At 42.7% G+C, this 16,456-nt stretch overlaps 1 protein-coding gene across 1 annotated transcript; it reads right to left on the bottom strand.

The window, feature by feature from the left end:
* Positions 1 to 2,761: 2,761 nt before the first annotated feature.
* On the bottom strand, positions 2,762 to 14,493 carry LOC107122983 (vomeronasal type-2 receptor 26-like). Its single transcript, XM_015426134.1, has 5 exons — positions 14,456 to 14,493; positions 10,416 to 10,707; positions 8,320 to 8,550; positions 6,062 to 6,188; positions 2,762 to 3,672 (listed from the first exon to the last, which is right to left on the bottom strand). The coding sequence occupies exons 1-5, from the start codon at positions 14,491 to 14,493 to the stop codon at positions 2,762 to 2,764; spliced, it is 1,599 nt and encodes a 532-aa protein (XP_015281620.1).
* Between the last annotated feature and the right edge of the window lie 1,963 nt (positions 14,494 to 16,456).

The raw sequence follows: 16,456 nt of genomic DNA, 5'->3' as shown, positions 1-16,456 counted from the left end.
GTTCCCAAACAGTTTCTGGTCTGTCATTTCAGACAGAACCGTTTTTGAACCGGTTCCCTACCAGAATATATTTGTAATTTCACACACAAACGCTTCTGTTCCATTTAGGAAATGGGGCTGAAGCGTTTTACCTGTCAACCACTTCCAAGTAGTCTTCAGTTTCCGCTCCCAGTTCCTATACGCTATTTCCCGCTGTTTTTCACCCGCGCGGGCGATCTCCGGCTTTTTTTTAATGGTCATTTTATAGCGCTATGACAGTATAATGCTATAATGTAACTGCCTTATATCAACCCCATTGGAATGCCTGGAGTGTTGTGTTATAGCGCTATAGCGCTCTAAAGCAAACGTTAAAAAAAGCTGGAGATCGCCCGCGCAGGCGAAAAACAGCGGGGGGAAAGCTGTGCAGTCTGAAATGGCAAACTGCTTCAGATCCAGCTCTTTACCAGAAGGTGAAAGTCATGTGTGAAATGGCAGCCCTATACTGGTTTACTCCATGACCACTCAAAAACTGCTTCAAAACGAATTAAAAAGGGTAATGTGAAATTCCTCAGTATCATAATGGCCCTGTATAAATCAATGGTGTGGCCTCATTCGGAATACTGTGTACATTTGTGGGCACTGCAGCTCAAAAAAGATATTGTAGCATTGGGAAAGGTGCAGAAAAGGGAAACTAGAATGATGAAGGGGTGGAACACTTTCCTTATGGAGAAAACATAAAGAGGTTAGGGCTCTTTATCTTGGAGAAACAAAGACTGAGGGGTGACATGATAGAAGTTTACAACATGATGCATGAAATAGAGAACATAGAGAAAGAAGTACTTTTCTCCCTTTCTTCCAATAATAAACCTTATGAGGACTCAATGAAATTAATCGTCAGTAGGCTTAGAACAGATAAGAGGAAGTACTTTTAGTTGAGGGTTTTAGATGAAATAGCGGACATCCTCCTATGCCTGTGATAAGAGGAAGTACTTTTAGTTGAGGGTTTTAGTTGAAATAACGGACATCCTCCTATTTATCTATCTATTGGGCTTCCCCTTCTTCCAGGAAGAACAGACATGCAACCTGACCCCAGCACTATTTTATCTATGTTAATCTCAACCAAGATCAAGTTAATTCATGCCATAGTATTTCCCATTACTATGAGGGGGTGTGAAAGTTAGACACTGAAGAAAGCTGACAATAGGGATGGGCATGAACCTGGAAAAAGTTGATTAATTGTGGTTTGTGGTTTGTTTCAACTATGAACTTATATGAAAGTTTCTGTTTCCTAAATCAGCTGGTGGTTCATTGGGTTACTGGAATGCTCCCCCCCAGAAGTGAGCCCTGAAGACATTTAAATGCCTTCACATTCCACCTCTGAGTTTGGCCAGCCCAAGTGAGCTCCGAGAGTTAGCCTTGAAGGCCTATATAGACCTTTGTAGCTCCCAGACTGGACTCCAAAGTCTTTTTTGGCCTTACATGCTCTTATATGGGCAGGCCCTTATATGGGTAGGCCGCACCTGCAAGTGGGCCTGCCCATATAAGGGCCTGACCACAGAAGGGCATATATGGCCTATAAAAGCCTTCAGAGCCCACTCTGGAATCTCAGTTGAGTCAGGCCTCAGTTGAGTCAGGCCTATAAAGGCCTTCAGAATCACTCTTGGAGCTCGCTTGGGCCAGCCAGACCCAGAGGTGGGCTCCAAAGGCATTTAAATGCCTTTGGAGCTCACTTAGGTGAGGCTGTGGGCCAGTGGTGGGTTCTGATTGTATTTAATTCCTTTGGAGCTCACTTTTGGGTGTCCCACCAGAACCTAAAGTACACTCTGAAGTTATTTAAATGCCTTTGGAGCCCATGAACTTCTCTCCAACAAACCTCATGAACCTCACAAACCTCCGTGAAAAACATGGTGGTTCATGGGCGGATCGTGGGAGACATGTTCTCCCAAATTCCTGATTTGCAAACCAAGAACTGGCATGGTTCATGCTTGAACTGGGATTCATTTGGAAGTTAATGTTCATCCCCATCTGACAGGAATGCAGTTGATTCCTTTGAAACGTGGTGTTGGAGGAGAGAATTAAAGATATTGTGGACCATCAGAAAGACTGATTACTGTAAGAATTCTGCCTTTACTCTCAGTTCTGGACTGTACTCAACTGTTTATTTGCATTAATGGAAACAAAACATTATTGGAAAATAATTTCTATATAATCGTAAGTGAAATGATGTTGTGTACGTAATTCACAATAGGGAAATCCTCCCTAAAGGTATGCTTGTTTCTCAGGTCTATTAGTGTATGATACTAATAACTTACTTTCAGAATGTGAAAATATTTTAATTCAATAAAAGAAAGTGGATTACAAAAGTACACCATGGCCATGCTCATCATTAGATCATGGGTATTATTATTATGTCATGTTACATACTGGGTTGGATTCATCCAGAGATTTTGCTCAATCTTACCCATTTTTTCTTTCTCTTCTCAACATCACCCCACCCTACTGTCTTAAGACATCAATTGCCCAAGATAGGCTGACAAGGGGGAAGCCACAGTGTACAGAGTTTGCATCAAGGAGTTTTTCCTGCATGAAAGTTCAAACCATCATCTAAAAAACCCATTTGTAAGCTATCTTGTTCCTAAAAGAAATGCCACACAAAGTTCCCTATTCACTCATTGTGAACAAATTGAAGAAGAGAAGCAGAGTTCCATGTGGAGGGATATGGACTTCCCAGGTATAGTTGGGAGCATGGATAATTGTACAATTATTTTCATAGCTTACAGGTCTATTTCTCCTGACCATGTTTAGTTATTATATAGTTCTTGCTATTTAGGTTAGGCCGCAGGAGAATTATAAAACATTTAGGGGCAAAGATGCAAAATAATAATCCAGAACCAGAAGACAAGATGGAGAAGATCTCCACAGCTACCATATATTTGCCCTTGGTGCTCAGGTACGATGGAACAAATGATAGCCAAACACTGCAAAAGACCAACATGCTGAAAGTGATTAATTTGGCTTCATTAAAAGTGCTAGGCAAATGCCTAGCAAGGAAGGCTACAATGAAGCTCACCAGAGCCAAGAATCCTAAGAACCCCAAAACACAATTAAACATGACAACTGACCCTTTACTACACTCTATCACTATCTCCTCAGCCAGAGAGTGCATTTCAACATTTGGAAATGGAGGAGTGGTGCATAGCCAGATGAGGCAAATAACTACTTGAATGAGGGAGCCTGAAACAACAATGGGGAATGCAAGCCTTTTCCCCACCCATTTCCTCATGCTGGATCCTGGCTTGGTAGCCATGTAAGCCACAACCACAGTCATGGTTTTGGCCAAGACGCAAGAGACAGCCACTGAGAAGATGAGGCCAAAAGCCACTTGTCGAAGAGGGCAGATGACCGTCCCAGGATGGATAATGAATAATAGTGCTGAGAGGAAACAGAGGAAGAGAGAAGTTAGTAGAATGTAAGAGAGACCACGATTATTGGCTTTGACGATGGGAGTGTGTTGATGCTTGATAAAGATTCTCAGTGTCCAAGCAGTGATCAGAGCCAAACCACAGGCCAAAACACACAAAGTGATGCCCAATGTTTCATAGTATGACAGAAAGTTTAAGCGCTTGTGAAGGCATTGATCTTGGTTTTGATTTGGATACTGGTCTTCTGGGCATTTGAAACAATCGTCCATATCTGAAAAGAACAACAGAACCCTTTTCAGTCTATCATAACATCACTGTGCCATGCTCATAGAAGCAATAGCAAGAGGTAGTCCTAATATTGTGAGTTGGATTGATCTTTGTCACTTGGGGAAAGGAAGAAGGGTTTCCCCTTTTGTCACCCAGAAGGGTATGCTGTGCTTCATGGGACCTGTATAGATGATAGCCATGTGTAATGGGAACTGCTATAAAGAGGTGAAACATGTCAGTATTCCATGTTAATGTTAAGTCATGCTGTAGATCTAAGGCATCTAACAGACAGGAGCTGACAGCTCTAAGTGACAGAGGAGCTGGCTCTGACCAGTTCTGGCTGGCTCTAGCCAGAGCTAATTAACTCTGAGTAAGAGTGACTCAGCATTGGCCCTGATTGGTCAATGGTAGTATAAGTTCAGTGAGGAACTGTACTGTTCATTCCTTATTGGAATCTGGTTGTCTGCAGAGCATTACGTCACTCAGTGTAAAGTATTGGTGGAGGCTGTGTATAATAAACTGTAAATACTTGTACATAAGCCTGAAAGACTCCAGTCTTCATTGGATAACCTTGCACCCATGCCCTGTCTGCAGTGGGCTAACACCGCGCAACACTGACAAACCAAACAAGATTTAATGAAAAATCTGAATGGCTGGATTAGCTTTATGAGAAGTATTTTCCTTAAATGTCCTCAAATGATGTTATAATCTATACATACAAAACATGAGACCCTTGATTCTAGCAGAAGAGGGACAAGATAAATGGTATGAAGAGAAGCATAGTCTTGACAGAAGTATCATGCCCCCCATAGTTCCTGGATTATCAGTAAATAATATTTCTTGAAATGGTTTTAGTAGTGATCATATGTTCTACTGAATGACCAGGCACACATTATTGCTACCCAAATTACTCTTGGCATTGTTGGAAAGTGCCATTAAGTTGCAGACATCTTATGGTTACCTTGTAGGATTTTCATGGCAAGAAACATTCAGAGGTGGTTTGCCATTACCTGCCTCTACAAAACAACCTTGGACTTCCTTGGTTATCTCCCATCCAAATGCCATCTCAACCCTGTGTGGGCAGCGAGTGCGTTTTGGGTCACGCATGGAACCAAATGGACCCTATCCGGCTTCAGATGGCTCTCCGGGATCTGATGCCCCGTGGTGGCTCATTAGATGAGCTTGTAGAGGACTGACATAGCCAACTCTCTGTATCCATTAACGAAATCACTCCCCGATACCCTCTGCACCCTCATTCTAGGCTTGCTCCATGGTACACTAGAGAGACAGTGGTGCTCATGACGAAGCTACAAGAGCATCCTATAAGATGTTTATGAGATCCTATGAGATGGCAATCAAAGCTGCAAAGAGAGAGTATTATGCAGCTATGAGTGCATCTGTGAGCACACTTGACCAGGGAAATGCTGATCACCACTTTGGGGTCAGGATGCAAAGGGGGGAGGCAATTGTGAATTGGACTAGATGACCCTGGAGGCCCCTTCCAACTCTGTGATTCTTATGATGAGACTGTGAGGGAGCTCTGGAGGCTTAGCCAAAGGCCTTGTTCTTTGGAAGTTATGGGATACATCTTTACAAGTGGATAGAGCATGAGGCTTGTACGTCCTGGCAGTGGGGAGTAGAAAACAAAACTTTGTTCCATCCAATTATCTTTTTAAATCCCCTCTGCCCTTCTAGAGGGGAGATATGCTCATTCTCTGCATGGATATCATCTTTGTCTATGCCAATCCAGTCTGAGAGAGACAACTGAGCTCATCCTTTTATCATGTCATTTTTATCAGGAGATCCTAATAAAGTACATCACTCAAATTACTGCTACTTATCCGGGCAGACCTAATCAATTTTATTCTGGTCTCTTTTTAGCTGATTACTGCAATGAAACTACCACCAAGGTAGCAAGATTTTGTGCCCTGGCCTATTCAAACAGGCAGAAGATCACAACATCTTTTAAGAAAACACGTTTTAACAATTTTATTTACTTAGCGCATATTCTCATTAAATGATCAGGTATAGGCAGATATGTAATCAGTGAATTTGCTATGTATTAATCAATGTTCCCTCTAAGCTGAATTAATTTGAGCTAGCTCACAGTTTTATAGCCCCTGGCTCACACATTTCTGTCTTAGCTCAGGAAGGATGGCTCCAGAGCAAACTAATTTATGCAGTAGCCAAATCGCGCACTCACAAATTTAATGCCAGTAGCTCACAAAGTAGAATTTTTGCTCACAAGACTCCACAGCTTAGAGGGAGGATTGATATTAATGTATATGCTGCTTTAAATTCTGATGTTGGATCATAATAATAAACTTGAACTTGATGAACAATACAATATAGTGATACTGAAAGTGATGCTTATAGTGAACAATGTCTCCTACCTGTCTGGTTCGAAATCTTTCCATCTGGACATAAAATACAATCATAGCAGCAAAATGGTTTCCCCTCCTGCTTTTTCTTACTGTAACCGGGGTGGCAATTCTCATTGCAGAGAGAAGAAGGTGGCACCTGAACAGAGAAAGGTAAAAATAATTTAGTTGATGCTTAGTAAGTTAACTTCTTATTGGCTAGAATTAATTAGTGTTGAAATGATTGCCAGTTAGTTTTATTATGAAAGCATAATCCCAAAGTAATAGAAAATATATAAGATATATGAAAATTGAGCACCCAAATGACAAATATAATGCCAAGGAAATATTCCTATTAATAAAATCTATGTTATTATACCAGCATTTAATGAATAGTACCCACATTCTTCCAAACTGTACCACTGTGAGGAGGGAACATGCTAAAGCGAACTCTGTTGATTAATTTGTCATTTCTACCAAATCCAGATCTCTCTGTAATATTGGTTGTATTCTTCTCGTAAACCCCAAGGTTCTTAAAATTACCTTTACAATGCAGGAAAGCATGATAGCACAGACACTTTGACACCATCAGGTTAATGTCAAAAGAAATTCTGCATCTGAACAAACAGTGAATCCCCTAATACTTAGCGGTGATCTAAAACCAGATTGTCTTGCATGACCTCCCTAATTTGCTCTCCAAATCTTGTCAAACTGGTATAAAAATATTAACTTAAAACTGTGCTGTGTTTTAAAGTAGTGTTTTCTACAAAGGCAGTATATTTGAGTCTGTATGCAACTGTGGTGGGGCTTTCAGAGCAAGTGAGGAGCAAAGGTGGTTTGCCATCGCCTTTCTCTTCAAAGTGTTCCTTGGTGGTTGGTCACCCATCCAAGTACTGACCCTACTTCTTTTCAGAGTTCCCTCCCACCAATTTATAAGACTTGAAAAACGAAGCCACTCAAAATGGAATCAATCCCTGATAGCAAAAGAGATTGTCCAGTGTCAGAACTGGAACTGGAACACTTTCTGCTTGTGCTTGGTGTCTTATAAGGTACAATCAGATACCCACCCTATTGAAGATGCTTGGCCACATTATGCGGTTTTCGTTGAGGATTAACTCTTGGTCTCCTGAATCCGGGGGGTTCATCCTTCCCACTTTCTGACTTAAGAAGGACTTGTTTGGGAAATAAACCCAATTTCTGATATCAAAGCCAGCTGTCAGTTGACCATATTCATTGAAAGACACCTTCTCCCCAGCAGTGCTGTTAAATGAAATTCTCCACAGGAAATGATGGAGCTAAATTGTGGGAGGGGGATGAATAAAATTGATGTTTGGTACACAAATGTATGTATGTATTTATTTATTTATTATTTGCATTTATAAATGTATATGGTATATGTATGCATATATAAATGTATATGGTATATCAACGTTTGGAGCTTATTTGGACCCTTCACAAAGATCCTTCGACCATGTGCCATTTCAATTTCACTGAACACAAATCTCTGTTGTCAGCAGAATCCTTATTGTGCACATTTATTTGTTTGCTTGATTGCTTTATATCCGGCCCTCCCATGCAAGCAGGCTCAGGGTGAGTCACAACATATCAATTCAATATTTAGAAAAGTTTAAATCACGGCAACGCAGATTTTGAAAGCAACCCTAATAAGACAATACCTCCCATGGTTGTGGGAATTGCTTCCTGTCTTTCTCTGTCATTGCTCTGAGTCTCCGTCCCACTGAGTGCATGGCATGTAAAGCATGTGCTATGACATAGACGGCAATGTAGATGCTGTAACTTTGGCCGGGCATTTCCGTTTCAGAAAGTGGTCTTGGAAGGTTCTTTGGATTCTTCTTCCCAGAACACAATCCCTGGTTCTCCTGACCAACATTGAAATGTTGAGCTAAACAGTTGAATACCTCCTTCCAGGAGAGCATTGATCGGCCATCTTGTTTTGTAAAGTAAATTCTGAGAAAGTGCAGAAAAAGTTGGAAACCCAGCACCTTGTGGGAGTGAATTGCCAATGACAATGCACCATGGAAGGTTTCTCTTGTAAAACCCAGTGGGAATTTTTCTAGTTGGAAGTCCCAGTGGGCTGTCATGATCCAGACTTTATTTATAGATAACTTTATCTCATTTGCCATTTGGAATAAATACAGCACAGATAGAATGCATGGACTGTTAAAATATGTAACAAATACTTTGGTTTGGGTTCTGTTTAGAAAGAAGCACAATCTCAAATAGTCTCCTGTTAGTTCTGCTATCGTGGGCACCAACAAAATGTTTTTTACTTTTTCCGTGAAAGCAGTGCAGATACCTTTCTTGGAAAGCACTGGGGGCAGCGCCTGTATGAAACCTTCTCCTTTCTCATCATCCGGTGCAATGATCCCGACCCATTTCCATTGGAAATGCAGGAGTAGCTGTGCAATCCCATCATTCTGATCTGCTTCACTGGGGATTGTGCGGTACAAGGAAGGGATCTTGGCTTTATCGTGTTTCTCCCTGGAAAATGAATAACTGATCTAAGGGGGGGAAATCATCCATTATTACATGACAGGAATGGGTTATTTTAGCACATCTATCATCTCATTTAACACACCCAACAAATATAACCATTTCAAATTACATCCCGATAAATATATATTTGCTCCATAAGGCTGGTAATGAAAGATTTACTTGAAAATGTGGTCGTTTATAAGATTGGTCCTCAGAATCTGAAATACCCCATGCAAGATCATGGGGTTGTAGTGGCTAACACAATGAAAATGTCAACCCATTGTGCTGCAGAACTTGAGGGCATCCAATGAAGCTGATGGGCGATACGTTCAGGGTGGAAAACAGGAACTACTACTTTACACAGAGAGTGATTAAAATGTGGAATTTGCTGCCAGATGTTATAGTGATGGCCACAGGAATAAACAAAGAGAGAGAGAACAAAGCAAAGGTCAGGAAGGAGAATTCTTTAAGGGAAAGCTACACAAAAGGAAGCCTTCAATTGCTGTTGGAAGACAGTGATAGAAGGGGAGAAACAAAAATCTTTCAGTAGGAATTCCACAGTTCTAGCACCATGTTCGGTAAGACCCTCTCTCATGTTGCTATCCATCTAACTTCAGGAGGTGAGGCAATCAAAGCAGGGCCTGAGAAAATCTGTGTAAAATTTATGTAAGTTCATATGGGGAAGGCCCCAGGCTTTTGGGGGCAATAGCACCTTGAGTAGTGCCTGCAAACGAAATGGGAGTCATTGTCAATGGACCCAAACTGGAGTGATATGGTCCTGATGACTCAATTTAGTCATCATCCTAGCTGCAGCATTCTGTAGCATTTGACGTTTCCAAACACATGTTAAGGATAGCCCCACATACAATATATTGTGCTAATCTAATCTAGATGTGAACATTATTATATTCTATTTCCTGTTTGAAACATGGCAGTAGTTTAGAACTATGGCCCCGGTCACACGGAGCAGTAGGCACGCTAGAGAGACGGAAGATAGGCGGATTTTCCGGGCACGATCTCACCAACACATCTGGGAAGCGTACAGCTCCCGTGGCTCACCCGAGGCTTCACTACAAAGATGAGCTGTAAAAACTGCCGGGCAAGGGCCGGCATCAGATCACATTTCCGGTGTTAGCTCGTGGCATCCGGCAACTGCCCATGTCCCGTTGCGAAAACTTTTTTTTTGGTCATGTCTCCACGGGTGCACACAAGCACCCAACAGCACATGTGAACACTTGGGTTAAAAAAAAAACCACAACCCCCACGGTGCCACTTCTTTGCCACGCCGCAGGAGTGAGGTATGATCGGCGCCTCCCCCCAACCACGGAACGTCGGCAGGACGTTGGGCGGGATGTCTGATCCAGCTGCCGTGCGGTAGTTCACTCCGGGGCAAACAGCCATGCCTCCCCAATGTGATATCCGGCCCATGTGACCGAGGCCTATGTTTGCATTCCACATGCTGTGCTTTTGTTTTGTTTTGTAATGGGGGAAACAAAGTGTTGCCCTCAAAAATGAAGGGTTCTTTTTGTTTGGGCATTCAGAATTGCACTCCGTCTTCCACTTCAGCTTGAAAAATCCACCCACATACTCAGCTTAACTTCATCTTTGCCCCAAGCCACAGAATGAAAACCTGAGATTCTGAAGTGGGTTATACTGACATTAATTAATGGCAATTTTCTAACTTTGCTTATGTTAAGCATTGCCTTTATTTTCCTCCTTCAGTTCAGCATACCCTACCAGGCAGCCATTATCTAACAGCAAATAGGAAACCCTCTCTTGTATCAGTGAACTCATTCTCCTTAAGTTCTCCTTCTCACTACTCCTCAAGCTGTGTAATTTCAGGCTACCTTTACACGTCAAAATCATGAACTCCATATTGCCCAGATGGTACCTGTGGAATCTTGTAGGTAGTTAAAATGCCAGCCATCGAAAGAGAGGTTTCAGAGTCTGGTCCTCCAATGAAAGCTATTGGTTTCTTCTGGACATCACAACTATAGTTGGGGACATTCCTCTCTGAGCCAGATAGAAGTCTCAGAATGGTCTGATAGTTTCTTCCCTGAATGTGGTAGGCATGTTGGCTGTGGAACCCCAGAGTCACATTTGGTAAAATCTTGGAGTTGCTGTTGATCTCATTTATAGCATATGCCAAGGCCAGGACTTCGGGACTTCCTTGTGGCACAATACTGAAATGAGAAGTGATGCACAGACACACATACTTTTTAATATCATAATCCTATATCATGAAAGAAGATAAAAAGGGGAATATGAACATTAAATCTCAGTTGTGGTGTGATACAAAAATTGGTTGAACATGGAAGAGATGTGTAGGGGAAAGATGTCAAAATATTTAGGGTGTTGTACTGGAGGAAGGGTACTATTGTTTGGAACAATTCTCAAACAACACAGTTTTTTGAAGTTGTAAGTCTTTGAACATTTACTTGTGAGTAGATCCTGTTGAGTCCTCATTTGGCATAATATTTTTTTTAATAGTAAATTTTATTATCATTATTGTGTAGTTATATATTGTTACACTTTAAAATAGCAGCAGCAATGTCAAAATACCTGTGACAACAAAAAGAAAAGGGGCACTGGAACCATATCAGGGGCACTGGAACCATATCCATTTGGCATAATATGAACAGTTCTGGTTATTGTATCATGGAATTGGAAAAAGTACAGAAGAGGGCAACCAAGTATAATGTGGGGGTTGGAGAACCTTTGCTATGAGGAAAGGCTGAAGAGTCTGGGACTTTTCAGTCTAGAAAAGATATGGTCTGGGGGGAAGGAATGTGATGATAGAAGTTTGTGAAATCATGCACAGGGTAGAGAGAGTTGAGATAGATATTTTTTATTTGGAATAGTGCATGTATTCTGGAATAATTTTTTACTTGTGCATAAATATTGTTGAAGTGTGTATGACAGGTGTCTAAGTGACCAAGCAGGAGATGAAAAGACATGAAATTTTTTATAAAGAAGGACATTTGTTATATTTTCTGTTTATAGAGGTTATAGCTTGACATGTGTCTTGAAATGTTGAAAAATAGAATTACTTATAGGGTATAACTTTCCACGCGCTGGGATGATTCCTGAAGTCAGCAGGATCAGGCCTGGAGCTGAATTCATGTATGATTCCACCAATCAGAAGATCTCCTCGCTGATGATAGTACTCGACTGGCATGCAGAGGGGAGAATTCAGGCTGCATGTAATAGAGTGTATGCTACGATGTGCTTGAAGGAGCAGCAACAGGAGACGCAATAGAAATGCCACAGTCATCCTGCTCTCTCTCCATACTAAATCCAACTTTCCTTTAACTGATTCTTATCTACTGTCTGCAGATGAAATACCCTTCTGTCTATATCATTGACTTTTCTAATCAATTGGTTTCATGCCTAGTCTCTAACTCATTAAGTTAAAAAAAAAAAAAAAAAAAAAACAAGGTCCAGCCTGAAAACACTGTACTTGCCTGTAATCTTAGCTACAGTTTATAAAATGTTTCAGAGCTGGTGATAGATGTTGCTTATTATTGCTGAAACTGCATGTGGGCTTTAAAGGAAGATGGATCACAGTAATTTGAGATAATTGCTTGGTTTCCAACCAGCCCCCTAAGGTACTGTGCTCCATGTGACATAGTATGAAGTAGAGAAGCTAATGAATTAATGCTTTTCCTGCAAAAAAGTTGTTGGTGAAAAGATTTAACCCTTTTTGATGGGCTCTGATTCAGCATCCTAGACTTGCCAGGCTCCTGGTGGGGCCTGGAGATCTTCCAGTATTATAACTGATCTCCAGATGACACAGATCAGTTTTCCTAAAGAAAAGGGCTTCTTTGGAGGGGTCGACTCTATGGCCTGTGAGTCTACTGGGTTCCCTTTTTTGCCTAGGCTATATCCCCAGATGGCCAAGAATTTAATTTCCAAATCAAGAATTGGAAATCCTAATCTGGACACCTTCCCTTTCTAACATCTTATATTTATATAATGTAGATGTTGTAACTCTCTGGTTGAAACAGTGTCTATAAGGACACCAAGGTTTTTGAGGTTTTTAAAACAATTTTTAACTTCTTTTTACTCCACTGAAGAGTAAATTTTAGCAGAGCCCAGCAGCTGTGTGGCTAGGCAACTTGCCACCCCAGTTAAGATAATTAATTTGTTTGATTTAAATGCTGGGAGTCTGAGAGGATTCCAGGGGAAGTCTTAAATTTGACCTCAGACTTTGTGGTCTTAAAGGAAATTTTCTCCTGGGAGTCAAAAATTAGTAAATAAAGCAACTCCCTACAGAAATCACCAGATGTATTTTTATACTCTGCAAATAGAGGAAATGAGGCCTCAAAAGCATGTGAGAGAAATGGAAGCGGTCCCATACCTTGTCTCTAAACAATCAAAGATTGGTGGTTACTTCCTGGAAATAACTTGTTCTTCTTAAATTTCTCAAATCCCACTTCCTAACTAGCTCTCATTACTGGCGGATGCTCCTGACAACACGCTAGAAGCTTTCTCCTCGAATGCTTCCCCTAAGACTGTAAATAATGATGCAGGATATTCAGTTCCTTCAACCCATGAAACAATGCCACTGCTGTAAGTGATGCAAGTAAAGCCTTTTGAACAGTGAAAACAGTGAATTTTCTTTGTAGAGATCAGAAGCTGCTACACTCTAAATTAGAGGATATTTCCAGAATGATACCTGGTCCAAGTAGCAATAGGGCTGATTCTGAAGCCACTAATCTGTCTAGATCGGTCAGATTTGTCAGCTTTTATTAATTATTATTTATTTATTAACTAGTCAGATTTTATTAATGGCCCAGATTTTAGTCAGATTTTATTAATGGCCCACGGCCAGTATATAAATAGATACTACAACCATCATTTATAAGAAAGATAATAAAACAATAGCATAATTTAAAATATTCAAAAATTGAATGCACAAATTTAAAACTCTGATAGGATGGTTATGTTCCTGTAGAAACTAGTCAGATTTTATTAATGGCCCAGATTTTAGTCAGATTTTATTAATGGCCCACGGCCAGTATATAAATAGATACTACAACCACCATGTATAAGAAAGACAATAAAACAATAGCATAATTATTTTAGTCAGATTTTATTAATGGCCCACAGCCAGTATATAAATAGATACTAAAACCACCATGTATAAGAAAGACAATAAAATAATAGCATAATTTAAAATATTGAATGCACAAATGTAACACTCTGATAGGATGGTTATGCATATCAAGTTCCCACTGTTCCTTTAGAAACATAGATGGAATGGAATGTTATCTCTTGAACACAAGATTTTGCTATTTTCTTAGTAGTCTCCATGTTCTCATCAGAAAGAAATTGGAGATTTCAGGAACTTTCAGTAATATCAGCGAAACAAAGGTCAGGCAAATTTCATTGTATATCAAGCAGTGAAGTAAGATGTATGTCATCTCTATTGCATCGATGTTACAATGTTACAAGGACATACTCTCTCAGCTTGAGGGATTGAATGGGCGAGACCATATTGCATGTTGCAAAAATTGGAGAAGGATAATTGCTTGATCCAGGAAATGGGCCCGCATAAAAAAGACTCAGGTTGTTCATCTTAACTTTCTAAATTTGTTTTGAGAGACAGACAGCCAGATGTTCCCATTGAAGGCTGTAGAGGGAGAGGATCTGTTCCTGCCTAAGTTGTTGACTGAAGGTGTAGGAGCTGAAGGGTTGGAGCATCTACAGATGGCCTCCACCAGGGCCGGCTCTATCACTAGGCCAGCTAGTGTCTGGCCTAGGGTGCGCCGGCCTTCGGGGCGCCAAACTGCGTCCCTGCAACCCCCGCAACCAGCTGCCGCCACCCTAACCAGGCACCCGAGCAGCAGGAGCCATCGTGCATGGAGGCTGAAAGGCAAGGGGGTTCCTTCCAGCCCACAGAGGTTGCCACCAGTGCTGACATCTCACCCAGGGGCCTCCGACGTGGGTCCTCCCCCTGGCGCCATGGGGGCGAAGAAGGGGGCGAGGCGCCACCTCCAGCCTCCTCTTCCCCAGATGCGCCGGATCCTTCTCCTCGGGGGGTGCAGCAGCCACCCCCCGCCTGCCGGGTTCCTCCTCCCGAGTAGCCCCACTCGGATCTGCATTCTAGGGCACTGAGGAGGAGAGCAGCCTGGGCGAGGCTCCTCCTGGTGGGGGTGGGGGGCTTTCCCCCCTCCCTCTGCAAGCCCCGAAGGGTTTAAGCCCCGCAAGAGTTCCTGCTGGAGCGGCTGAGCAAGAAGCCGTGGGGGAAGGGGGGGCTGTGGAGGAGGAACCACGTGGATCAGCCCAGCAGCCGCGGGGAGGGGTCCTTGGAGGTGAGTCGCCCACTGGGGGGTACCGAGCTTGGAGACCTCCTGGGAATGGGGGGAAGGAAGTGGGGGCCACGCCCTGCACATTTGTGGGGGGGCTGCATCCTGGGAAAGGCCCACATTGGGGGGGCAGAACCTACATGCGGGAGGCCTTGCCAGAGAGAGCCCCTCCCCTTCCCGTGCCACAACTTTCTCCAGGAGGTGGGGGACTGATCTCGGTCAGCTGGAGGGGGGGCGTTGCAGCCCTGGGAGGACCTGAGTCCCGCCTGGAGTGCTGAGAACCCCGCTAGGTGCCAGTTTGGTGTTGCTCTGGATGTGAGATTTGTGGGGAACCCCCCCCCCCCGATTCCCAGGGTCTCCGGCTCCTCTTCGCCCCAGCGGCAAGGGGGGCTCCTCTTTGCCCCAGCGGCAGGGGGGAGGTGAGCGGCAGCTGGGTGACCCTCCTCCCAGCCTGGTTCTGGCGGAGAGGTCTCCAGGCCCTGCCGGGAGGTTGGTATCTGTGCTTGCCTGGAGCGCAGGACAACCTCGGGCCGTCCCTGGCCTCCACTTTATCACAGCAGCAACAGGATGAATATAAACAAGTGCTGAGCTGTTTCCAGCCTCTCTTCTCTGGCCAGAGTGAATTGCTTGTCCATCATATAGAGACAGGGGCATATGCTCCAATAAAGTCCAGTCCTTTCCCTATTGAATGGACCCATGAAAGAGATTGTGGCTACTGAGATTCAACAAATGTTGAAGTGTGTGTGTGTGGTGGGGGTAATCAAGGAGTCTCACTTTGATTGGAAAGCACCTGTGGTTGTTGTGCCAAAGAAGCAGTTGTCAGAGGATGCCCACACTGAATATCACTTCTGTGTGGGCTTCAGAAAACTGAATGAGTTAATGGTTGAGGATCTTATCCTACTCCTAGAACTGAAGGCTTGATTGAGGACTTGGCTGGGGCTGCTTATATCAGGAGTATTGATTTGGTGTCAGGGAACTGGAAAGTTTTGCTGAGCCCTGAAGCCTCTGCTAAGTCTGCCTTTGTGTTACCTTTGGGACATTACCTATTTGTCAAGATTCCATTTGGCTTAAATCACCTTCAGAGACCTTCCAAAGACTGATAACCTGAGTACTGTATGAACTACCTTTTGCTGCTGCTTATCAAGATGATATTGCCATCTATACCCCCCCCCCACTTGGGCAGAACATGGGGACCATGTGAGAGAGTTCTTCCTGAGGATCCATCAACTTGGACTCACAATCAAGGCATCTAAGTGTCAATTTGGGTGTAATTGTGTATTTGGGGTAAATGGTTGAATCAAATAGCATCGGGCCTCATGAGACCAAGATTGCTAGTATTGTGGAGGGGCCCAAACCTTTCACACAAAAAAGGAGGTACAAGCATTCCAAGGCTAGTAATTTTTTATAGAAGATTTGTAAAGGGGTTCAGTGCCTTTGCTGCACATTTGACAAATTTGTGTAAAAAGAGGACCCCTAATAAGGTGATCTGGACCCCTGAGTGCCAACAGGCCTTCATGCTAGAGCCCATCTTAGTTCCTCCCAATTATATTTTTAAAAATCCTTTTGTGGTTTGAACTAATGCTTCAGAGAGGGGCCTGGGTGTTGTGTTACTTCAAAACAG

Source organism: Gekko japonicus, unplaced genomic scaffold, assembly GCF_001447785.1.
Source record: "Gekko japonicus isolate JY-2015 unplaced genomic scaffold, Gekko_japonicus_V1.1 scaffold171, whole genome shotgun sequence".
Lineage (NCBI taxonomy): Eukaryota > Metazoa > Chordata > Lepidosauria > Squamata > Gekkonidae > Gekko > Gekko japonicus.
Note: the sequence above shows the minus strand (reverse complement) of the source record. Positions and strands in the feature narration are given on the sequence as shown.

Excerpts from the sequence above, each read along its gene's own strand:
- LOC107122983 (XM_015426134.1), bottom strand. The coding sequence starts at position 14,493 with ATGGCGCCAGGGGGAGGACCCACGTCGGAGGCCCCTGG. Across the intron at positions 8,551-10,415 it reads CTACCTACAAGATTCCACAG|ATCAGTTATTCATTTTCCAG; the intron begins GTACCATCTGGG and ends TCCCCCCCTTAG. Across the intron at positions 6,189-8,319 it reads GCACTGCTTTCACGGAAAAA|GTGCCACCTTCTTCTCTCTG; the intron begins GTAAAAAACATT and ends TTCTCTGTTCAG.